The following is a 25,785-nucleotide window of genomic DNA, read 5'->3' as shown; positions in this document are numbered from 1 at the left end:
AACATTTCAGCATATATCCCATAGTTTGTAGATGCCATAATGTTCACGTAAACCAATCAATATACGCTTATTGGGATTTTTTTTTTTTTTACTAAAAACATGTAGCAGAATACATATTGGCTTACATTTATGAAGAAATTCGTTTTTTTTTGTTATATGTATTGGATATATTTTATAGCAGAAAATAATAAATATTGTTTTATAAAACAGGTGAATAAAAAATAAAACAGGTGATCGAATGCCACCAAAAGAAAGCTCTATTTGTGGGGGGAAAAAAAATGACATCAATTTTATTTGGATACAGCGTCGCACGACCGCGCAATTGTCAGTTAAAATAACACAGTGCCGTATGGCAAAAACTGACCTGGTCATGAAGGGGGGTAAACCTTCCAAAAACAAGGCTGCTTTTGTTATATTATTATACACTGATCGTTTTTATCTTTTTTTTTGGCTGGATTTCTGCTTTAAGATTATAGCACAGGCACCACATTACATTTCTGTAACAATATCAGCCCATGCTCAACAATGATTTGACATCCAACCATCCATCACTGATTTCAGGAAATTTCACACCTTTCAGTATATATTAGCTGCTCTCAGATTCAAAAAAATAAAATCTCAGGAAAGACTAGAAACCCAGCTGTATATTTTCTCCCACGCAAGTCTATTTTATCCTAAAGCCGCGCACACGCGGCTCTCCTGATTTATTCGCCAGCACTGGCCTGGTTATCGATTCAATATTAATTTTAGCTCGGCGCTCTCCGTCGTGTGCAATTATTTGTGGGTTTTCTCCACACCACAATGTCCTAGATTTAAAAGATCTGTTCAATTCTTCTTTACAAAAGACAAATCAATACTGCAATTTATGTGCTAAGGACTGTTTCTTTTTTTTTGGTGAATTTACAATGCAAGGCTCTATTACTCCCTATAATAAAGGGGACCAGGACAATGCAAACATTTTTTTATTTAGATTGTATACATATATAGTTATAAGAAAAGGTTTTCTGAATTACCGCCTGAAACAAGTGCAATCTGATTTCATGTAAGTCATATTAATAATGAGGACGGTTTTATGGACCAGAGCAGTTTTATGCCATAGGCCTGTTTACTTGGCAATAGCTTAACCATGTAAACCCAACATTTCACATTCCTGATATAGGCCTGTTGCACCATGTTACTTGTATGAAAAATGATCTTGTTCTCTTTGTATTGCTTCCTTTATGTTAAATCCCTGGCGTTCCTGCCAGTAGCTCTGCTTTTCTATTAAAAAAACCGACCACACTAAGTAGGAGAGCACAGCGTGGTCAGTTCTCTAGCTGTGCTGGGAACTCAGCCTGCTCTCCTCCAATGACTATAGAGAATAGAGAATAGAGGCAATGTGATCACTTCTAAAAAAATGTGTATCTATATACAAATGTTTTTCCTTTCATTTCTATTTTAAACTGCATGGGTTGTTTTACAAGGTGATGGCTTACATATACTTTAACCTGCTCTGGCCCACGATATAGCTGGAAGACAGCTACAGCGCGGGCCTTAGTTGCCGGCGGGAGGGCCTCCATAGACGTCCACCTGAGCATGCTCTGTTAACGCATCCCTGCAGGCCGATCCCGGCCCCTTACCATATGATCAGCTGTCAGTCAATGACAGCTGATCACGTGATGTAAACAGAAGATCGGTAATGGTTCTTTTTTTCCCCCTCACGTTAACAAGGCAATCGCTGGCTTCTGTCAGTGGGACATCAGTCCTTCACAGGGAGAGGCACTGCTGTTATGCAGTGCCCACTAGTGCCCACCAGTGCCACCAAAAAGGGGCCCACCAATGGCACCTATCAATGCCCACCAATGCTGCCAATAAATGCCCATCAGTACCTTGTCATTAGTGCCACCTATCAGTGCTGTCTATTAGTGTCACCTACCAGTGCTCATCAGTGCCACCCATCCATGCCAGTCAGTGCCGCCCATCAGTGCCACCCATCAGTGGCCTGGCCATCAGTGCCACCCATCAGTGCCAGATCTCAGTGCCCATCAGTGCCACCTCTCAGTGCCCATCAGTCTAGCCTTATCAGTGCCCATCAGTGCAGCCTCATCAGCGCACATCAATGAAGAAGAAAAATTACGCGCTTTCAAAATTTTATAACAAACTATGAAACTGTTTTTATTTTTGTTTTGTTTTGAATTTTTGGTCTTTTTTTTTTTTTGCAATAAATAAAAAACCCAGCAGTGATTAAATACCACCAAAATAAATCTCTATTTGTGGGAAACAAATGAAAAAAATTCCATATGGGTACAGTGTAGCATGCCCACGCTATTGTCATTCAAAGAGTGACAGCGCTGAAAGTTTAAACGTGGCCTGGACAGGAAGGGGGTTTAAGTGCCCAGTAGGCAAGTGGTTAAGATGGGTGCAGGTAGAGAAATTCAGCAGCCGTGGCTGATAATTAAATTTTCACCTCCTGCTTTCTGTCCCGGTGGAATCCTATAGCTTCTCTTGTGGGTGACTAATGCCACATACACACGATCAGAGTTTTAGTCGGAAAAATCTTGGATGTTTTTTCCGGCGGAAATTCCGCCAGCAAAAGTCCGATGGAGCATACACACGGTCGGAATATCTGACCAAAAGCTCTCATCAGACTTTTGCTGGCGGGATTTCCGATCGTGTGTACGGGGCATTAGGGAAGGGGACCCTGCCATGTTTTCTAATGGCTCCCTTGTGCGTCCCCACTGGGGAAAGAGTTACCCTCTCTGATTATAAATCAAAAGAGCAGCGCTATACATAAAGTGAATACACACATCAACAGTTTACAAGAATAAACAGTAATGACAAATAAAAAAGAATCATCAATGACCACTTATAAAGTGCAAAAATCCAATTGATATCAATAAACTGCAAAAGAAAAATAGAGATCGATATCCCTGTCCTCTGTATCTCCTGGACAGATGCTTGGTGTCACCTATGGGCCGGACAGTAAGGTATAGCCCCCCTTTTCTAGAGAGATTGTTCTCCGTTTAAAGGTTATCCCATATTTATAGACATTTTTGATCTAATTTCAGAGCATCTGTACTCCTGATGATTGGCAAGAGCCATGAAACGTGCGTCGAGTATATATCCAACTGATGCCCAGATTATTTCGACTTATTATAAGCAATGGCTAATGTTTATTGGTTTTATGAATGGATGAGTATATCTACACATCTGCATTGCTACTGATGTTGTATTGTACCTTGCAAAATGACTGTATATCTAAACAAATGTATTCAAAGAAATGTACTATAATTAACTGTGTCCTATATGAGTTCGACACTTTTTGTGATATGGTTTTATACCCAACAAATAAATATATTTTTTACTCAGCAACACGCCTCATTTAAAGTCCCATTTGCCCTTTTTTGAATGTTGCAAAAGAAAAATATGAAACTCTTAACCTCTTCCCGACCGGCACACACCGATGTACGTCGGCAGAATGTCACGGACAGGCAAATGGGCGTACATAGGTCCCCTTGAATTTGCCGCTGTGCCATCGCGTGTGTGTCGGTGGCAGCTCATGTGCGATCTGGTCGGGACCCCCGTGAGTCCGACCGTGGGTCCTGCGGACTTGATCGCCGCGGGGACACCCACGATCGTCTCACGGGGAGGAAGAACGGGGAGATGCCAATGTAAACAGCATTTCCCCGTTCTGCCTAGCAACAAGTGACACTGATCTCTGCTCCCTGTGATTGGAGCAGAGATCAGTGATTTGTAAAACACAGCCGCGCCCCCCACGGTTAGAACCACGCCCCTAGGACACACTTAACCCCTACACTGCCACCTCCTGGTTGACCCCTTCACTGCCATTTACACAGGAATTGGTGCATTTGTATAGCACTGATTGCTGTATAAATGACAATGGTCCCAAAAGTGTGTAAAAAATGTCCGATATGTCCGCCATAATGTCACAGTCACAATAAAAATTGCTGATCGCCGCCATTACTAGTAAAAAAAAAAATTATTAATAAAAATGCCATAAAACCATCCCCTATTTTGTAAACGCTATAACTTTTGCGCCAACCAATTGTTTGCCAGAAATATGTAGAAGAATACGTATCAGCCTAAACTGAGGAAAAAAATGTTTTTTAATATCATTTTTGGAGATATTTATTATAGCAAAAAGTAAAAAATTATGCGTTTTTTTTTTAAATCGTCGCTCTTTTTTTGTTTGTAGCACAAAAAATAAAAACCACAGAGGTGATCAAATACCACCAAAAGAAAGCTCTATTTGTGGGAAAAAAAGGACATCAATTTTGTTTGGGGGCCACGTCGCATGACTGCGCAATTGTCAGTTAAAGCGACGCAGTGCCGAATCGCAAAAAGTGCTCTGGCCTTAAGCCAGCAAAATGGTCCAGTCTGAAAGTGGTTAACATGTGCAAAAAAATTATTAAATAGAAATATCTGCAATACATCAACGATTTAATGGGTGACTATAGTCCATATGTAAAGAAAGTCCCATCACATATCATTCACAGTGAAAGGTGTTCCAAAAAGATGTCTTCTGTGTGAGTGCAGCAGAGACCTCGGCCATTAGGTAGCAGTGAAGAGAAGTCTCTTACCAGAAGAGTTGGGGCAAAGATTATAATGGCGTAAAGCGCCTGGGTTATATAGATCACAAGCTCACCTACTCCTAGAGGAAGAAGGATCACCTGAGCTTTTGCTACATTTCCTAGAACGCTTCATCACTTGCTGATATGTAGACATTAGAGAGGAGGAAATCACCGCTGCCGCACATCCACGCAAGTGTACAATGGTGAAATGACAATCTCAGCCTGGGCTCCCACCAGACCATGCTTCCAACGCGTTTCGCTCCATCCCTCGGAGCTTAGCCATGGATTAGTAAGGTAGACATTAGAGCTGGTGACCATTGTCACTGGAATTGGATATGCATATGTAAATGGTGAACGCACCAAACATGTGAGGTATCACCACAAACGTCTGAACGAGAGCAACGTCAGGCCGGACTTCCTGTGTAACTCTCAACTGGTAACTTATAAAGGCTTTTAAAGCAGTGGTCATCAACCCTGTCCTCGAGGCCCACTAACAGGCCAGGTTTTATAATAAAATGATAAATGATATCACCTGTGATCTATTTCAGTTATCTTGCAAACCTGGCCTGTTAGTGGGCCCTGAGGACAGGGTTGAAAACCACAGTTTTAAAGCATTGCCTATGGATAATCGAATCTACCGTAGTATGTCGCAGTTCCATGGGTGTGCACAATTTGAAAGCATGAAATGTGTGGTATCTATTTATTCGGCGTAACGTCATCTTTTATATTTTATCAAAAAATTTAGTATTATATTATGTTTGTTTTCAATAAAATTAATTAAATACTTAAGGACCGGACCTATTTTTCAAACTTGGTGTATACAAGTTAAAATAATTTTATTTTTTTTTGCTAGAAAATTACTTCAAACTCCTAAACATTATATTTTTTTCAGACACCCTAGAGAATAAAATGGCGGTCGTTGCAATACTTTCTGTCGCACCGTATTTGCGCAGTGGTCTTATAAGCGCAATTTTTTTGGAGGAAATACACTTTTTTTAATAAAAAAAAAAAATAAGACAACTGTAAAGTTATCTCATTTTTTTTATATTGTGAAAGATAATGTTACACCAAGTAAATTGATAACCAAAATGTCATGCTTCAAAATTGTGCCCGCTCGTGGAATGGCGACAAACTTTGACCCCTAATCTCCATTGGCGACGTTTACAAATTTCTACAGGTTACCAGTTTTGAGTTGAGTGGGTCTTTTGCTGGAATTATTGCTCTCACTCTAACGATCATTGTGATACCTCAAATTTGTGGTTTGTACACCGTTTTTATATGCAGGCGCGGCTTGCGTATGCGTTCGCTTCTGCTTGCAAGCTCGGTGGGACGGGGTGTTTTAAAAAAAAAATTCTTATTTATTTTACTTTTTATTTTTGCACTGTCTTTTAAAAAAAAAAAAATTGGGTCACTTTTATTTCTGTAAACATCCTTGTAATAGAAAAAAAAACATGACAGGACCTCTTAAATGTGAGATCTGGGGTCAAAAAGACACTAAAATTAAATTTAAAAAAAATATATTATTTATAAATTTTTTTCAAAAAAATAAAATAAATTCCCTCTTAAGACCATCAGGGTAGAAGTGATGTTTGACGTCGCTTCCGTCATTCAATGGTATGGAGCCGAGCGGGAACCATCTTTTCCTCACTCCGCTCCATGTCCCAGAGGGGAGAGGACCTGATCGGCTACGTCACTACCAATCGCAGAGGACTGGAGTATGGCAGGACAGGGGGACCCTCTCCCGTCCCCGATAAAAGTGATCTTGCGGCGAATCTGCCACAGGGGCCATTTTTATCAGACAATGTCCGCCGTTTAAGGATATACCAGGGTTACGACAGCTATCTGGTGCTATAACCCCATTATTCTATGCCAAAGTACTGGCGTAAAACGACGGTGGGTGGTCTGGATTTTTTCCCCAAAAATTTGCATTTGATAAACTGCTGTGCGAATACTGTGCAACATAAAAAAAATTAAACACCCACCAATTTTTGTCTCTAGTTCCTCTGTATAAAACATCTATAATGTTTGGGGGTTCTAAGAAATTTTCTAGTAAAAAAAAAAATGCAGATTTTTACATCTATGACAGAAATGTCAGAATTGGCCTGGTAGGCAAATTGCTAAATTGGAATAAACATTCAGTTTCAAGCAACCAGTGAATGTTCCTTTGTTTATTCCCTTATTTACCCTTAATTTACTCTAATCAGCCTTAATTAACTACTTATTCCCCTCCATTTAATTATTATTTTCCTGATGATTTTTTTTTGTTCTATTTTATAAACTATTAATAATTAAAACTGCTTTGTTCATTAATATTTTTAAAGCTTTAACATATATTTATACATTTGAAAAATGTGTAAAAAAAAACAAAAAACATTTATTTCATTTGTAATAATTTTTCATTGCTTTGTACCATTGCTGACAACTGAAGTATAAATAAAACAGTCGCGGTAGGTATCAGTGATTGGTATCGCACGAGTACTAAAAAAAAAAGTATTGGTACTCATACTAGTTGTAAAAAAACAAAATGGCATCTGTGCATCCCTAGTTGTGGTCAATCTAAAGGAAAAATGTACAAAACAATTGTATAATGTATCACCAGCCTAAGTGCAGACTTCTGGAAAATCAGTGAGTCAATCACATAAGCAGGGAATGTCATACCTGGGGGGTGTTCTGTGCACCATCTGTGTTCAGAACGCCTCCAGGGTGCCGTATTGCATTTTACACAAAACTACAGTGCTGCAGATTGAAAAGGAAAGGTTATTTTTATTTACATAAGGTCCACGCAATAGCCGAATGATGGCTACAGCGCGGATCTGCTTTGCCGAAAGGGCGTTAACAGACGTCCTCCCCTTTGCAAGCTAGCCACGCCCCCTTGAAGGGCACGCGCTGTGATCACCCGAGTCAATGTGACTCGGGTGATCACAGATCTGAGTAAGGGGTCGATCCGATCCCTTACCACCTGATCAGCTGTCAGCCAATGACAGCTGATCACGTGATGAAAAACAGAAGATCGGTAATCATTTTTTTTTTCTTCTCACACTGACAGCGTGAGGAGAAAAAAAAAGCTGATCACCGGCTTCTGTTGAAGAGGAGAAGCCGCCTCATATGTGCCCACCAGTACCGCCTGCCAGTGCCGTGAATCAGTGCCCACCAATCAGTGTCCACAGTGACCACCAATCAGTGCCCACCAGTACATAAGTGAAAGCAATAAGTGCCACTTGTCAATGCCCACGGGTGCCACCTATCAATGCCCACCAGTGGTGCCAGTGCCTCATCAGCACCACTAAGCAGTGCTGCCAATCAGTGCCACCTAGCAGTGTTACCTACCAGTGCCGATCAGCGCCCATCACTGCAACCCATCAGTGGCCATCACTGCCACCCATCAGTGCCACCTATCAGTGCCCTTCAGTGCTACCAATCAATGCCCTTCAGTGCCAGCCATCAGTGCCACCTCTCAGTGCTCACCAATGCCACCTATCAGTGCCCACCAATGCCATCTATTAGTGCCCACCAATGCCACCTATTAGTGCCCATCAGTGCTGCCTTATCAGTGCCCATCAATGCAGCCTATCAGTGCCTATCAGTGCCCATCATTGTGGCCTCATCAGTGTACATCAATGAAGGAGAAACATTACCTGTTTGCAAAATTCATTAACAAAATAAAAAACTGTTTTGTAATTTTTTTTTTTTTTTTTTTTTTATCCGGTCTTTTTTAATTTGTTTAACAAAAAATAAAAAAGACCCAGAGGTGATCAAATACCACCAATGATACAAATTTAATTTGGGTACAGCGCTGAAAGCTGAAAATTGGTCTGGAAAGGAGGGGGGTTTAGGTGCCCAGTAAACAAGTGGTTAAATTACAATCACATTGTATCACACTTGCGTATGTTACATTCATTTTATTTGCTATTTTTTTCGTTCAAAAGTGGAGTTACCCCTTTAAATGGTGAATTCAAAATCTGGTAAACACTGGGTTGTGAACACAAAGCGTGGCATTACCTTTTGTTAATAGGTGGAATGTAGCTGTAAACACAAATAATTCTGAAAACACAGTGAAATAGCAGAGCAATGACCTATCTGACCCCTTCTATGAGAGCTCCATGGTGCAGTTCCGTATTTCAATCAATGAGTCACGCATAGCAGTCAGTGTCGATGTTGGGTTGATTGGCCAATGCCGTTCACAGCAGAATTCCAATGTAGTGCTATATAGCCCAAAGACATGACCAAGTAATATGTTGTGTTGGTTTGTTATGTTTTATCTTATGACTCAGAAGGTGGTCAGATCACTTTTTAAAGGAAGTTTGTCAAAGTTTTACTTCCATCAATAATTACCTCCCTTTTGTGCTTGTATAGGCGGCCTTTTAAAAGGGTCATCCATACCTTATCTGCCTTAGCCCAACTGGATCCCCCCATGTACCATCCTTTGGAAAGTTCTTCACTTTGCTGTTTCCTTCAAGTGATGGCAACATTTTTTTCAGACTTTGATGGGCATCATCTATACCAGTGATGGCAAACCTTGGCACCCCAGATGTTTTGGAACTACATTTCCCATGATGCACATGTACTCTGCAGTGTAGTTGAACATGATGGGGAGTGTAGTTCCAAAACATCTGGGGTGCCAAGGTTCACCAGCTGTGATCTAGAGACTCATGGTAGCCCCAATTTTAATAGGAAAAAAATAGCTGCCAAAATCACCACAACCTGTCATACACTACCTACCTCAGTGCAAGTGATATTTTTTTCTGGATTTCTGAGCTTAGAGACATTAGTATCACCTCTTCTTCTTTATTTAATATCCTCCTATGATCAGTGTAGAGGGAATAATGGATATGCACCTGTTCTGTCTCTGTAGAGCTACAAGTTCCAGCCTTGACCAAAATAGAATAATGGCCTTGCCTAAGGTGTACACAGTTTATGCCCCTCTCAAAGTCTGTCCCGAAAAACTCCCAGAGATGGTGTCTCCATCCTTCCTTGTTTGCTAGAACGTTGCTAAGACACTCCCAGCTGCTACTGCTCACCTCCACCATCACCAGAGTGAGATCTCAAACCCCTGCACAAGTGTGGTCCACTATCTCCTCTGTTGCAAGGGGGTTTGAAACTACTGGGAGTGTCTTGGCAATGTCATAGCATCAAAGCATGAAAGAACGATATCCTCTAAAATGGCCTAAACTTATAGCAAAGGCATTATTTAACTTTGGTCAAAGCTGTACAATTTATATACTGTATATACACAGCATATATATATATATATATATATATATATATATATATATATATCTCCATATATATATATATATATATCTCCATATATATATATATATATATATATATAGATACACCTATATCTATCTATCTATCTATCTATCTATGTGTGTGTGTGTGTGTGTATGTATGTATACATATACACATACACACACACACACACACACACACACAGATAGATAGATAGATAGATAGATAGATAGATAGATAGATAGATAGATAGATAGATAGATAGATAGAAATAGATGTAGATAGCTATCTATCAGTGGCGGCTGGTGAAGTTTTTGGATGGGGGGGCGCCAGACCCCGCCCATCATGACCCCGCCCATCATTATGGCCCCTCCCACTTCTCATAAACCACACCCGTTATGTAATCGGAAAAAAAAATTGGCGTGGGTTCCCCCCTCCGAGAGCATACCAGGCCCTTAGGTCTGGTATGGATTCCAAGGGGAACCCCCTACGCAGAAAAAACGGCGTGGGGGTCCCCCCAGATCCACACCAGAGCCTTATCCGAGCACGCTACCCGGCCGGCCAGGAAAGGGGGTGGGGACGAGCGGGCGGCCCCCCCTCCTGAGCCGTACCAGGCCGCGTGCCCTCAACATGGAGGGGTGCCTTGGGGGATGGGGGCGTGCGGCCCCCCACCCCAAAGCACCTTGTCCCCATGTTGTTGAGGACAAGGGCCTCTTCCCGACAACCCTGGCCGTTGGTTGTCGGGGTCTGCGGGCGGGGGGCTTATCGGAATCCGGGAGCCCCCTTTAATAAGGGGGCCCCGGATACCGGCCCCCCACCCTATGTGAATGAGTATGGGGTACAATGTACCCCTACCCATTCACCTGTGAAAAAAAGTACAAAAAAAACACAACACAGGGTGACCCCGCCCCCTTACGATGTCACAGTCCCGGAGGATGCTGGGACTGTCACCATGTGACATCAACCCATGTGACCAACCCATGTGACATCAACCCATGTGACACCGCCCCATTGTCCCTATATAAGTGGCAGCGCAGCACGTCCCTGGCATTCCGGCCGGAGAGATCGTCGAGTCAACATCTCCTGGAGAAGAAGAAGAAGAACAACAACGGGGCGGCGGCGGCGACAGAAGACCGGGCTACCGCCTGTAAAAGAGCTATAAGAAGGCGCGGTGGCCCGGCAGAAGAACCAAAGAGGGGGACAAGACCCCCGAAGTCGGAAGAAGAGGCCGGCGGCGAGGAAGAAAGCCGGGCTCCTCCGCTAGCAAAAGAGCTACAAGAAGATAGCGGAGGAGTCCGGCGAGAAGACCCCCGAAGACGGAAGACCCCCGGAGCTGTGCAATAAAATATTTAACCCTGTGTTGTGTTTTTTTTGTACTTTTTTTCACAGGTGAATGGGTAGGGGTACATTGTACCCCATACTCATTCACATAGGGTGGGGGGCCGGTATCCGGAGGGGGAACCCACGTCAAATTTTTTTTCAGAAATTTGGCGTGGAGTTCCCCCTTCAGAGCTCATTCTCTGATTGGCCACGGCAAAAGTCGCCTGGCCTGGGGAAAGCTTTCTGGCTGTGAAAGCTTTTTTCCATTCATTCAGCTAAATGCATGAATGAATAACAAAGTAGAAACTAGAAAGCCTTTATGCGGTGACTCACCTCCTGCCTCACTGTCTTGCAGCTCCGCTCGGGCTGAGGAACGGAGCTGCCGACGTCACTTCCGGGTTTCGTGAAGCAGGCGAAAGCCGGAAGTGACCTGCCTGTCTAAGATTGACAATGCTCCCGCCCGTAGAGTCACAGTGATTTTACGGGCGGAAGCTAGTCGGCGTTCTGCAGTGCGCCGCAAGGCGGGTTTTTAACCCGCAAATGAAGCGCCATGGATGCAATCTTGTGATTGCATCGACGTGGCGCTTCTCATAGTGCACTGTGACCGGCGCCACAGTACACTATGTCAAATTGTTAAATGACATTTTTTTTTTTTTTAAATGTCTTAAAGGGCCCGTTTTTTTTTTTTTTTTTAACTTTTTTTTTTACTTTTTTTTTTTTTACACCTAGGGGGAAGGGGGGCGGCGCCCGGGCGCCCCCTATGGGCGGGCCGCCATTGCTATCTATCTATCTATCTATCTATATATATATATATATATATATATAGTGCTGTGGAAAAGTATTTGCCCTCTTCCTGATGTTTTCATTTTTTGTTTGCATATTTGTCACACTTAAATGATTCAGATCATTAAGCACATTTTAATGTTACACAAAGATAACCCAAATAAATACAAAAGTCAGTTTTTAAATGATGTATTCATTTCTTATAGGAAGCTGTTCAAACTGGCCTGGGTCCTAGCTCCTCCTGAACGCATGTCCACACTGGGCTTGTCATGTGTCTTCCTCAGGGGGATTCTGAATTCCCTGAGGAAGACACATGACCTGTGTCGGCACCCGTTGGGGAGGGGTTAGGACGGTAGAGGAACCAGGTGAGACGCTGATCTCTCAACACAGCTGCTAAAAGCACAGAATCTTTTTGCCATTTGGATTGGGAATCTCGTTTTTGTTTATGCTTATTATAGAGTGGTGTGCTGGTAGCACCTCTACCATCTGAGTACACTGATTTTATTTTATACCATACATTTTGAGTTAAAGCGATATCACACTATGCAGACTATGTCTTTATATATATGAATGGAGGACATCGCTATTGAAGCATCTGAGGAAATTGCAGAGTCCATTAACCTTGAGCCAAGTGTTGGTTATACTGCTTGTCTGACCAAACTTAGCTGTGTGGTCACAACCCCTGAGGTGAGTACAGTCACACGGGGGGGGGGGGGGGGCACATATGTGAAGTCACTGAAAGCTGTAACTTTGAAGCACCATCACAAGTGACTCCGAAATTGCTTTGGAGCACTATATATAGCATCTATTGATCCTTTCAAGGACTAAATTTGATGTTTACCAATGAAGACTTTTTTATTCATGTGTAAAATGTAATGGTTATTAGTTGTTCACAATTTTGACATTTTTCAATATTTATAACCGATATCATCACTACTTTATAGTGTTTGCATTTGCACTTTATGGTTTGGAATTATGTTTGAATAATTATGCAGCATTGATGTAGAGTCCTTTACATTTTGTGGCACTATAAGTTAACTTCATTTTTTACTATTTGCCTTGGCACTTTAAGGATTGAAATCACATTTGGATATTAATTATGTTGGATTGATGGAGAGATAATATTTTCACAGCGCGGCACAACATTTATTTATTGATTTAACCACATGCTTATCGGGCACCTAAACCCCCTCCTGCCCAGACCAATTTTCAGCTTTGAGAGCTGTCACTCTGAATGACAATTGCACGGTCATACTACACTGTACCCAAATAGAGCTTTCTTTTGGTGGTATTTGATCAGCTCTGGGTTTTTAATTTTTTGTTAAAAAAAAAAAAAAAAAAAATAGACTGATTTAAAAAAAAAAAATACAAAACTGTTTTATATTTTGTTAATAAATTTTGGAAACAGGTAATTTTTCTCCTTCATTGATGTACGCTGATGAGGCTACACTGATGGGCACTGATAGGCTGCACTGATGGACACTACTAGGCGGCACTGGTGGGCACCGATGGGTGGCACTGGTGGGCACTGATGGGTGGCACTTATGGGCAGCACTGAAGGGCAGTAATAGCTGGCACTGATGGGCACTAATGGGTGGCAGCGATGGGCAATGATCAGCACTGGTAGGTGACACTGATAGGCAGCACTGCTAGGCGCCACTGATGAGGCACTAATTGGCACCACTGTTGGGCATTGATAGGTGGCACTTGTGGGCACTGATAGGTGGCACTGATTGCTGGCACTTACTACTGTGGGCACTGATTGGGGGCACTGTGGGCACTGATTTGTGGCACTGGCAGGCAGTACTTGTGGGCACATATGAGGCAGCTTACCCTTTTCCTCTTCGGGACCGATGCCTCTTCAATCAGAATCGGCTTATTTTCTTCAGCTGTCAGCGTGAGAAGGAAAAAAAATGATTACCGATCCTCTGTTTACATCATGTGATCAGCTGTCATTGGCTGACAGCTGATCATGTGGTAAGGGGCCAGGATCAGCCCCTTACTCGGATCTGTGATCATCTGAGTCTCATTGACTTTGGTGATCACAGCACCCACCCCCTTCAGGTGGCGTGGGCAGCTTTGAATATGACGGCCTCCCGGCAAAGCAGATCCGTGCTGTAGCCGTCATTCGGCTTCAGCGCGGATCTGAACACGTTAAAACAACACATGGGAGTGTGATTGGTGTCATCAGCTGAAAAGGCATCACTTCATTTATTTCATTATTAGTATGTTCCCATAGGCTGTTGGCCTATTACACCATTGGTAGCTCGCAAGATTTGTATTTATTTATAACATCTAAAGAACTGCAGGCCTCACATGCCTCAGGTAAGGTCAGCGTTCATGATTCAACAATAAGAAAGAGACCGGGCAAAAATGGTGTCCATGGGAAAGTTCCAAGGCCAAAGGCCAAAGCCACTGCTGACCAAAAAATACCACAAAGGCCTCTCTCACATTTGCCAAAAAACATCTTGATTATCCCTTAAACTTTTGGGCAAATTTTCTGTGGACTGATGAGACAAAAGTTTAACTTTTTGGAAGGTGTGCATCTCGTCACCTCTGGTGTAAAACTAACACAGCATTTCATAAAAAGAACATCAACCCAACAGTCACACATGGTGGTGGTAGTGTGATGGTCTGGGGCTGCTTTGCAGCTTCAAGACCTGGATGACTTGTCATAATTGATGGAATCATGAATTCTGCGCTCTACCAGAAAACCCTGAAGGAGAATGTCCGGCCATTAGTTCCTGACATCAAGCACACATGGGTTATGCAACAGGACAATAATCTGAAAAACACACAAGTACCGTATATACTCGAGTATAAGCCGAGATTTTCAGCCTCTTTTTTGAGGCTGAAAGTGCCCCCCTCGGCTTATACTCGAGTCATCGCTGTCTGCCCGCTCGATCAGCGTGTCGAGCAGACAGACAGCGGCCATTCTATTCAAAAGCCGCGCCTCCGGCTCCGCCTTCGCCTGTGATAGGCGGAACACTGAATTTCCCAGCAGCCTGTGTTCCGCCTATCACGGACATCGTATCATCCTCGTACTACGGACGAGGATGATACGACGTCTGTGATAGGCGGAACACAGGCTGCTGGGAAATTCAGTGTTCCGCCTATCACAGGCGAAGGCGGCGGCGCAGCTTTTGAATTTTACAATGGCCGCCGACGAAGAGGGCACGGGACGGAGGCAAGGCAAGGCACGGCACGGCACGGGACGGGACGGGACGGGGGCAAGGCAAGGCACGACACGGGACGGATGCAAGGAGGCAAGGCACGGCACGGGACGGAGGCAAGGAGGCAAGGCACGGGACGGAGGCTCGGGACAACACACACACACACACACACACACACACACACACACACACACACATGGATGGAGACACACACAGGGATGGATGGATGGATGGATGGAGACACACACACACAGGGATGGATGGATGGATGGATGGAGACACACACACACAGGGATGGATGGATGGATGGATGGAGACACACACACACAGGGATGGATGGATGGATGGACACACACACACACAGGGATGGATGGACGGACACACAGGGATGGACGGACACACAGGGATGGACGGACACACAGGGATGGACGGACACACAGGGATGGACGGACACACACACAGGGATGGACAGGCATGTCTCACCCTTGGCTTATACACGAGTCAATAAGTTTGCCAGTTTTTTTGGGGGTAAATTGGGGGCCTCGGCTTATATTCGGGTCGGCCTATACTCGAGTATATACGGTAAGTCCACCTCTGAATGGCTAAAAAAACCATAATTAAGGTTTTGAAGGGGCCTAGTCAAAGTCCAGACTTAAATCTGATTGAGATGCTGTGGCATGACCTTAAACAGGCCGTTCATACTGTAAAACCCTCCAATGTGGCTGAATTAAAACAATTCTGCAAAGAAAAGTGGGCCAATATTCCTCCACTGCGATGGGAAAGACTCATTGCCAGTTATCGCAAACACTTGATTACCGTTGCATAACTTAACCAGTTATTAGGTTTAGGGGGCAATTACTTTTTCAGATAGGGCCAGACAGGATTTGGACAGCTTTTTTCCCTTAACCACTTCAGCTCCAGACAAACCCCCTTCCTGACGAGGCTATTTTTTGTGATACGGAACTGTGTTACTTTACTGATAATTGCACGGTTGTGTGACGCTGTACCTAAATAAAATTGATGTCCTTTTTTTTCCCCACAAATAGAGCTTTATTTTTATGGTATTTTTTTTTTTTTTTGCACTATAAACAGAAAAAGAGCAACAGTTTTGAAAAAAAAAGAACAATATATGCAATAAACCACACACATAGGTTGGACTTGATGGACTTGTGTCCTTTTTCAACCTCACATACTATGTAACTATGTAATATTTTTACTTTCTGCTATAAAACATCCAATAAAAAAAAAAAAAAAAAAATCTTCATCATGTTTTGAACAATATGTATTCTGCTACATATTTTCAGTAAAATCAATACCAATAAGTGTATATTGATTGGTTTGAGCAAAAGTTATAGTGACTACAAACTATGGGATATATTTATAGAATTTTTATTTATTTATTCTTTTCTACTAGTAATGGTGGCAATCAGTGACTTATAGCGGAACTGCAATATTGTGGAGGACAAACTGGAAACTAATTGACACTTTTTTGGGGACCAGTGACATTATCAGTGCTAAAAATATACACTGTCACTGTACAAATGACACTGGCTGGGAAGGGGTTAACATTGGGGCGATCAAAGAGTTAACTGTGTGCCTAGCTGGCGATTCAGTGTAGTGGGGAGATGTTTTTACTGGGGTAAGACATGGATCGGTGTTCCTGCTTTACAGGAACATAGGATCTATGCCTTCTGTACTGACATAACATCAATCTGCCTTGTTTACATAGACAGATCGCTGTTCTGCCTGTGTATAGAACAATCAGCGGGTGCCGGCGGACATTGGGTATGCGAGAACCGCTGATCAGCTCCTGCTGTGTAGAATCACACAGTGGGAGCAAGCCGCTGGCGGTGCGCACTCACGCCTGATACCTGTATACCTGTATACAGTATATACACGTGATTGTGCACAGCGCAGCTGCCCTGTAGTAGTAAAACTGCTATGGGGCATCGGCAAGTAAACAATAAATAAAATCATAATTTAAAAACTGCATTTTATATTTACTCAGGTTATCTTTGCGTATTACTAAAATCTCTTTGATGATCTGAATAATTTAAGTGTAACAAATGTGCAAAAAAAATTTAAAATCAGGAAGAGGGCAAATACTTTTTCACAGAGACATTCTGTATATACATACATAATCTTATCAAAGGTATTGGTATGCCTGCCTTTACACGCACATGAACTTTAATGGTATCCCCGTCTTAGTCCATAGGGTTCAATATTGAGTTGGCCCACCCTTTGCAGCTATAACAGCTTCAACTCTTCTGGGAAGGCTGTCCACAAGGTTTAGGAGTGTCTATGGGAATGTTTGACCATTCTTCCAGAAGCGCATTTGTGAGGTCAGGCACCGATGTTGGGCGAGAGGGCCTGGCTCACAGTCTACACTCTAATTCATCCCAAAGGTGTTCTATCGGGTTGAAGTGCAGGCCAGTCAAGTTCCTCCACCCCAAGCTCACTCACCCACGTCTTTATGGACCTTGCTTTGTGCACTGGTCCAAATAATTTGGTGGAGGGGAGATTATGGTGCGGCGTGGTTTTTCAGGGGTTGGGCTTGACCCCGTAGTTCCAGTGAACTTAAGTTCCTCCATCCCAAACTCACTCATCCATGTCTTTAGGGACCTTGCTTTGAGCACTGGTGCTTGGCCCCTTAGTTCCAGTGAAGGGAACTCTTAAGGCGTCAGCATACCAAGACATTGTGGACAATTTCATGCTCCCAACTTTGTGAGAACAGTTTGGGGATGGCCCCTTCCTGTTCCAACATGACTGAGCACCAGTGCAAAAAGCAAGGTCCCTAAAGACGTGGATGAGTGAGTTTGGGATGGAGGAACTTAAGTTCCCTGGAACTACAGGACCAAGCCCAACCCCTGAAATACAAGCCCACACCATAATCCCCCCTCCACAAATTATTAGGACCATTGCACAAACCAAGGTCCATAAAGACATGGGTGAGCGAGTTTGGGGTGGAGGAACTTGACTTTCCTGCACATAGTCCTGACCTCAACACAATAGAACACCTCCGGGATGAATTATAGCGGAGACTGTGAGCCAGGCCTTCTCATTCATCATCAGTGCCGACAGGGCCGGCGCTACCACTAGGCGGACTAGGCAACCGCCTGGGGCGCACTGCCGCCTAGGGCGCCCGGCCGCTGGTTATTTTATTCCTGGCTGGCTGCACTGTCCTTGCTACAACTACTACTGTGCCAGTGCCATGTCAAGCAACAGCGCCATCCGCCCTCCCGCCCCGCCCCGCTCCGCTCTGGCTTTCCAGTAATCCTCTCTTCTGTTATAGTATCACCTCGCCGATCCGCCCCTCCTCCTCCGATCCGCCCCCCCTCCTCCGATCCGCTCTCTGTCAGTCTGTCTGTGACTATGTCACATTAGCCATGATGATGATGATGACACGCAGCAGCTGATGAATCATAAGTATGTCACAGATCATCGGACTAACAGAGAATGGAGGGGAGGGGGGTGGGGGGGGGGCGGACAGCTGCTGTGCCTGTGTGTTATCATGAGTATGTCACAGGTCATCGGACTAACAGAGAGTGAAGGGGAGGGGGGGGGGGGCGTACAGCTGCTGTGCCTGTGTGTTATCATGAGTATGTCACAGATCATCGGACTAACAGAGAGTGGAGGGGAGGGGGGGGGGGCGGACAGCTGCTGTGCCTGTGTGTTATCATGAGTATGTCACAGATCATCGGACTAACAAAGAGTGGAGGGGAGGGGGGGGGGGAGTCGTCATGATGATAACACACAGGCACAGCAGCCACCCCCCCTCCCCCCCCCTCCATTCTCTGTCAGTCCGACGGTCTGTGACATTACTCATGATGATAACACAGGCACAGCAGCAGCAGCCGTTCCCCCCCTCCCCCTCAGTCCTCTGTGACATGATAACACGTGTCATTTGATAGGATGGATGGATGGAGGATGGATGCAGCATGCATCATCATGGGATACAGCAGGGCGACGTCGGCGTGGCGTTTGAAGGCCACTTTCTGAGCTTGGGGTCAGGTGCGCGCAGCCTGGGCTAGCTGGAACAGGAAGAGAAGAGGCACCACTCCACATGAGGCAGGTACACAGGCTGGCAAATACAGTTGGTGCCAGCAACAGGTTACTGGTGTGACCGTGAGGTAAGCAAAAAACTGTTGGTTTCTCTCTATTAGGCCCCTTTCACACTGGGGCGGTTTTCAGGTGCTACAGCGCTAAAAATAGCGCCTGTATAGTGCCTGAAAAAACCGGCCCATTTCACTCCAGTGTGACTGGAGCGGTGCGCTAGCAGGACGGTGCTGCTAGCCGCATATTTGGAGCGGTGAAACCGCTCCTACCTATTGAAATCAATGGGGGAGGACGGCTATACCGCCGGCAAAGCGCCGCTGCAGCGGCGCTTTGCGGCGCTTTGCGGCGCTTTGCGGGCGGTTTTAACCCTTTTTCGGCCGTTAAACGCAGACCGCCGCTAAAACAACGGTAAATCGCTGCTAAAAATAGCAGCGCTTTGCCGCCGACGCCCGCACCGCCCCAGTGTGAAAGGGGCCTTAATGAGAATAACATTATGTGAATGTGATGACCATGACATTTAATTTTAAAATGTGAGTGTATATATATCTATTATGTTGACTGATCTGCCAAATGTCCCCCCAAGTCTGTAATTTATGGGCACTGGTGAGGCGGAATTGTTGAGCGCTGGTGAAGCGGTATTCTGGGGGTGGAGTCAGGGGCGGGGCCAATGGGGGGCGGCAAAATGAGGTTTCGCCTAGGGTGCCAAAAATCCTTGCACCAGCCCTGAGTGCCGACATAATACTTTTGGGATGAATTAGAGCGGAGACACTATATAAATATATATAATTTTTTTTTAAACTAAACCTTCCTTCCTGTGCTCCCTAGAAGTCTAGGAATGCTGCTTCTGGTAGACCTGCCTGAATAGACTACAGTTCTGTGGATGGAGCCTCTACCACAGGCTTCTTTTAACTGATGAAAAAAATCGGATATGCAATACAGTTCCCCTTCTAAAGCTCAATTTAGATGTGTATCACCTACAATTTTCTCCCAGATCATTCTAGAAGCTGACAAGACTCAGAATACAATGTGACATGATAGGATTATCCACAAAAGAGCACTGGGTGCAGTGTATACAGTAGATATCTGTCACATGTTAGATGTATCCTGGGCTCCAGTATGGAGAAGGGGAAAAAGTCAATGACACAGAGGATGTAGAGGATCATTTGTACGATGCACAAAACAAGGACATACCCGTCAGATCATATGTAGGCCACGAGCCCAGATCACACGCCTTACACGTATAATCATCAAATACGATCTCGTTCTCCTTGCAGGGTGTGCAGGTCCAGCAGCAGCTCACCTCTCCTTTACGGATCACCTGAAAATCAACCAAGGCTTTATTATTAGAGGTCCATCATTTGGAAGACTGAACAAATGAAACACCTTCTAATGTAAAAAAAGGAAAAGATATGTACCAATAGGAAATCTGAATCAGGGAAAATGCATATAACTGATGAAATGAACCTAAAATTAACCCCCCCCATCTCTTCAGAGGGCAGAGTCCCCTCATCACTGAGTCAGAATTCCCCTGAATCTAAATGGCACCCTGGATGAGACACATTGGGATAGACGAGAGGTATAAATGATAGATAGATAGATAGATAGATAGATAGATAGATAGATAGATAGATAGATAGATAGATAGATAGATAAAGTGCTGTTTTTTGGCCTATGTTGACAAGGTCCCTAGGGTGGCACTTTGCGGGGGGTGGCAAAAAAGCCGCCCCCCCCCCCCCCACACACACAGAAAAAAAGAGCACCCCATTTGCCAGAGAACTCAGCAGTGGTGCTGTGATAGGGAAGAGGAGAGCTGCGGGCTGGCTGTGTATTTCCCCCGCTCAACCCCCCCCCCCTTTCTCCTGTCACCTGAAGAGAAAGCGTCTCTAATCAGGGACGCTGCCCAATCAGAGAAGAGCGCACGCTCTGACCTCCCTCCACTCTCCTGTTTCTGTTACTCGTATGTGTGTCAGCGGAGACACCATGTCCTAGGAGAGGTGAGTGATCTGTGGACACAGCCAAATCAACACTGTGTGCACAGACACCCGACATCATTGTCACCCTCCACCTCAGCCTGGGCTCTCCTCTATGCCTCCCCTCACTTGAACAGTTAATTGCCATCTGTGCCTGCCCCATGCAGAGTGTGTCACCTATGTGTGTGTGTGTGTGTGTGTGTGTGTGTGTGTGTGTGTGTGTGTGTGTGTGTGTGTGTGTGTGTGTGTGTGTGTGTGTAGTGGCCCCACCCCCCTCCACTCACCTATGTGCTTACTTCTCCAACCCAAACACCACGCAGCCGCCAGGGACCCCGCGCAGCCACCAAGGACCCCGCGCAGCCACCAGGGACCCCGCGCAGCCACCAGGGTTCCAGAATAGCCACTTCAGAAGAAGGGGTGGGACACATTTAGATGGGGGGCGCCCCATTTTAGTCTTGCCTAGAGCAGCACAAAACCAAAATACACGACTGGATAGATAGATAGATAGATAGATAGATAGATAGATAGATAGATAGATAGATAGATAGATAGATAGATAGATAGATAGATAGATAGATGGCTAATGGTAGGATTTATATATGGGTACACAGTGGACTTGGCCTCACCTTGATCTGTCCTTTGGCGCAGGGCTCGCTGCACACCGATCGAATGATGGTGTTCTTATTAGACCAAATTTCATCATCATCCATTTTTAATTCCCCTATGTCCCAGCTTCCAACATTGATGTAATCAAAGTAATCTTTACCCATTTTCTTAAAATTCATGATCTCATACCTACACAAAAGAATATACATTAGAGGGGAAAATATGGCTCTTCTTTTAGTGGCTAGAGCACAATTTCTTTATAGGGGCCTGCTATTACCACTGTTGGTCAGAAAAACATCCCCCTTGTGCTACACTTAAAAATAAAATATACGGTAATGATTTTGGAGCAATTATTGGAACAATAAAGTTTGAAGCAATGTATTTGACTTATTTTAAACATGTTAAAACTAATTTTTTTATTATTTGTTTGGCATACATGGCCCTTCCAGTGCTCCTTGCTGCATAGACCAATTATAGGTGGGTGCAGTGGGCACTTGTTTGGATTTTGATTATATTGGTAAGGCAATGCACTGACATCTTTGCTGCCATAGGGATAGGTTCAGTGTGTCCCTGTAGGGGTGGGTTCCTTCCAGGCTCACCTACCCCCTGCCTATCCATTATAATGCATGTGCTCCCGTGGTGGAGACTCACAAGTTAGAGTTAGGACTACAGAAAAGGGGGTGCCTTGACGGGGCTCTGTAGCTTATGTATGTACAGTTGCAAAAAAAAAAGTACGTGAACCCTTTTGGAACGATATGGATTTCTGCACAAATTGGTCATAAAATGTGATTTGATCTTCATCTAAGTCACAACAATAGACAATCAGAGTCTGCTTAAACTAATAACACACAAATAATTAAATGTTACCATGTTTTTATTGAACACACCATGTAAATATCCACAGTGCAGGTGGAAAAAGTATGTGAACCCCATAGACTAATGAGCTCTCCAAGAGCTAATTGGAGTGAGGTGTCAGCCAACTGGAGTCCAATCAATGAGATGAGATTGGAGGTGTTGGTTACAGCTGCCCTGCCCTATAAAAAACACACACCAGTTCTGGGTTTGCTTTTCACAAGAAGCATTGCCTGATGTGAGTGATGCCTCGCACAAAAGAGCTCTCAGAGACCTACGATTAAGAATTGTTGACTTGCATAAAGCTGGAAAGGGTTATAAAAGTAATCTCCAAAAGCCTTGCTGATCATCAGTCCACAGTAAGACAAATTGTCTATAAATGGAGAAAGATCAGCACTGCTGCTACTCTCCTTTATGCCCCTTACACACGGTCGGACATTCCGACAACAAAATCCATCAGATTTTTTCCAACAGATTTTGGCCCCAACTTGTCTTGCATACACACGGTCGCACAAAGTTGTCTGAAAATCAGATCGTTCAGAACGCGGTGACATATAACACGTACGAAGGGACTATAAAGAGGCCAGTAGCCAATAATTTTCGTCTCTTAGTCTATTCTGAGCATGCGTGGCACTTTGTCCGTCGGAATTGTCTACACACAGTCGGAATTTAAATCATCGGACTTTGTTGGAAAATTTTAGATCCTGCTCACAAACTTTGTGTGTCGGAAAATCGACGGAAAAAGTCCAATGGAGCCCAAACATGATCGGATTTTGTGACAATATGTCCGATCGCACATTTTCCGTTGGAAAATCCAACCGTGTGTATGGGGCATAAGAGTGGGCGTCCTGTAAAGATGACTGCAACAGCACAGCGCAGACTGCTCCATGAGGTGAAGAAGAATCCTAAGGTGTCAGCTAAAGACTTACAAAAGTCTCTGGCATATGCCAACATCCCTGTTAGCGAATCTACGATACGTAAAACACTAAACAAGAATGGATTTCATGGGAGGATACCACAGAGGAAGCCACTGCTGTCCAAAGAAAACATTGCTGCAAGTTTACAGTTTGCACAAGAGCACCTGGATGTTCCACAGCAGTACTGGCAAAATATTCTGTGGACAGATGAAACCAAAGTTGAGTTGTTTGGAAGAAACACACAACACTATGTGTGGAGAAAAAGAGGCACAGCACACCAACATCAAAAGCTCATCTCGACTGTGAAGTATGGTGGTGGGGGCATCATGGTTTGGGGCTGCTTTGCTGTGTCAGGGCCTGGATGGATTGCTATTATCAAAGGAAAAAAGAATTTCCACGTTTATCAAGACATTTTGCAGGAGAACTTAAGGCCATCTGTCCACCAGCTGAAGCTCAACAGAAGATGAGTGTTGCAACAGGATAATGACCTAAAGCATAGAAGTAAATCAACAACAGAATGGCTTAAATAGAAGAAAATATGCCTTCTGAAGTGGCCCAGTCAGAGTCCTGACCTCGATTAAAATGCTGTGGCATGACCTCAAGAAAGCGATTCACACCAGACATCCCAAGAATATTGTTGAACTGAAACAGAATTACTCCTGACTGTTGTGCACGTCTGATCTGCTACTACAGGAAACGTTTGGTTTAATTTATTGCTGCCAAAGGAGGTTCAACCAGTTATTAAAGCCAAGGGTTCACATACTTTTTCCACCTGCGCTGTGAATGTTTACATGGTGTGTTCAATAAAAACATGGTAACATTTAATTCTTTGTGTGTTAATAGTTTAAGCTGACTGTGATTGTCTATTGTTGTGACTTAGATGAAGATCAGATCACATTTTATGACCAATTTGTGCAGAAATCCATATCATTCCAAAAGGGTTCACATACTTTTTTTTTGCAACTGTATTTGCAAATGTGTGAAGACTAAACCCCTGTTGTTAATGCATATTGTTAGACCGGACAATTTGGTTGGTCGCTGGCTGGTTGGTAAGTTTGAGCTTGGAAATTTCTTAGTATTTTTTTGACTTATTTATTTTTAATTTTTTTATATTTCGATAGAACTTTTGTTTTACTGATTAACATTAAATGCATTGTGCACCCACGACAGGATTTATAGGAACAACATTGCATAGGCCTGGTTATCCTAAATTCAAGACTATGCGTTTGTGTCAGACCAGAAATTTTTACTTTGCCAGATTTTGTACAGACATACAGTCGTGGCCAAAAGTTTTGAGAATGCCACAAATATTAATTTTCACAAAGTCTGCTGCCTCAGTTTTTAGGATGGCAATTTGCAAATACCCCAGAATGTTAGGAAGATTGATCATAAAAATTGCAATTAATTGGAAAGTCCCTGTTTGCCATGAAAATGAACTTAATGCCATAAAAAAAAAAAAAAACATTTCCACTGCATTTGTGAAGAAGACTTCAGGGTGCCCAAGAAAGTCCAACAAGTGCCAGGACCGCCTTCTACAGCTGATTCAACTGTGTGATCGGGGCACTACCAAAGTAGAGGGGGAGATCGGGGCACCACCAGTGAAGCTCAAGCACACTTGGGTTATGCAGCAGGACAATGATCCGAAAAACACCAGAACGTCCACCCTTGAATGGCTAAGAAAACAAACAAATTTAAGGTTTTGGAGCCCACTCTTCTTTGCAGAATTGCTTTCCAGCATGAACGGCCTGTTTAAGGTCATGCCACAGCATCTCAATTGGATTTAAATCCTGACTTAGACTAATGCCCCATACACACGATCGGAAATTCCGCCAGCAAAAGTCCGATGTGAGCTTTAGGTCGGAAATTTCAACCTAAACTGCGTATGCTGCATCAGACTTTTGCTGACGGAATTCCCACCAGCAAAAGATTGAGAGCAGGTTCTCAATTTTTCAGTCGGAAAAAATTCAAATCGGAAATTCCAATGGTCTGTACCAATTCCAACGCGCAAAAGTCCTATGCATGCTTGCAAACAATTTGACGCATGCTCTAAGGCATTGAACTTAATTTTCTCGGCTCATCGTAGTGTTGTACGTCACCACGTTCTTGACGGTCGAAAGTTCAGAGAACTTTTGTGTGACCGTGTGTACGCAAGCCAAGCTTGAGCGGAATTCCGTCGGAAAAAACATCCGCGTGAACGGGGCATTAGTCTAAGCCCCTGTACACACGGTCGGAGATTTCGACAACCAAATCTGTCGGATTTTGTCCGTCGGATTTTGTCCGTCGGATCTTGTCCGAAACTGTTGCA

The 25,785-nt window shown here is 43.9% G+C and overlaps 1 protein-coding gene and 1 long non-coding RNA gene across 9 annotated transcripts in view; one reads left to right on the top strand and one right to left on the bottom strand.

Moving 5' to 3' along the window:
* The window catches only part of GRM5 (glutamate metabotropic receptor 5), a 517,392-nt gene that overhangs the window by 49,812 nt on the left and 441,795 nt on the right, over positions 1-25,785 (bottom strand). For all 8 annotated transcript variants that reach the window (XM_077485011.1, XM_077485017.1, XM_077485010.1 and 5 more), the window contains exons 6-7: positions 21,732-21,900; positions 20,327-20,453 (exon numbers count right to left, since the gene is read on the bottom strand). In XM_077485011.1, coding sequence (XP_077341137.1) covers positions 20,327-20,453; positions 21,732-21,900 — 296 coding nt within the window. The remainder of the gene's footprint in view (positions 1-20,326; positions 20,454-21,731; positions 21,901-25,785) is intronic.
* Positions 2,898-3,274, top strand: LOC143986601 (uncharacterized). Its single transcript, XR_013276549.1, has 2 exons — positions 2,898-2,966; positions 3,048-3,274. It is a non-coding gene; the product is annotated as an uncharacterized LOC143986601 (long non-coding RNA).

The sequence above is a fragment of the Lithobates pipiens genome, unplaced genomic scaffold (genome assembly GCF_037356315.1).
Source record: "Lithobates pipiens isolate NorthernLeopardFrog02 unplaced genomic scaffold, aLitPip1_a1.2 Scaffold_17, whole genome shotgun sequence".
NCBI classification, from domain to species: domain Eukaryota; kingdom Metazoa; phylum Chordata; class Amphibia; order Anura; family Ranidae; genus Lithobates; species Lithobates pipiens.
This window is presented reverse-complemented; position numbering and strand designations above follow the sequence as displayed.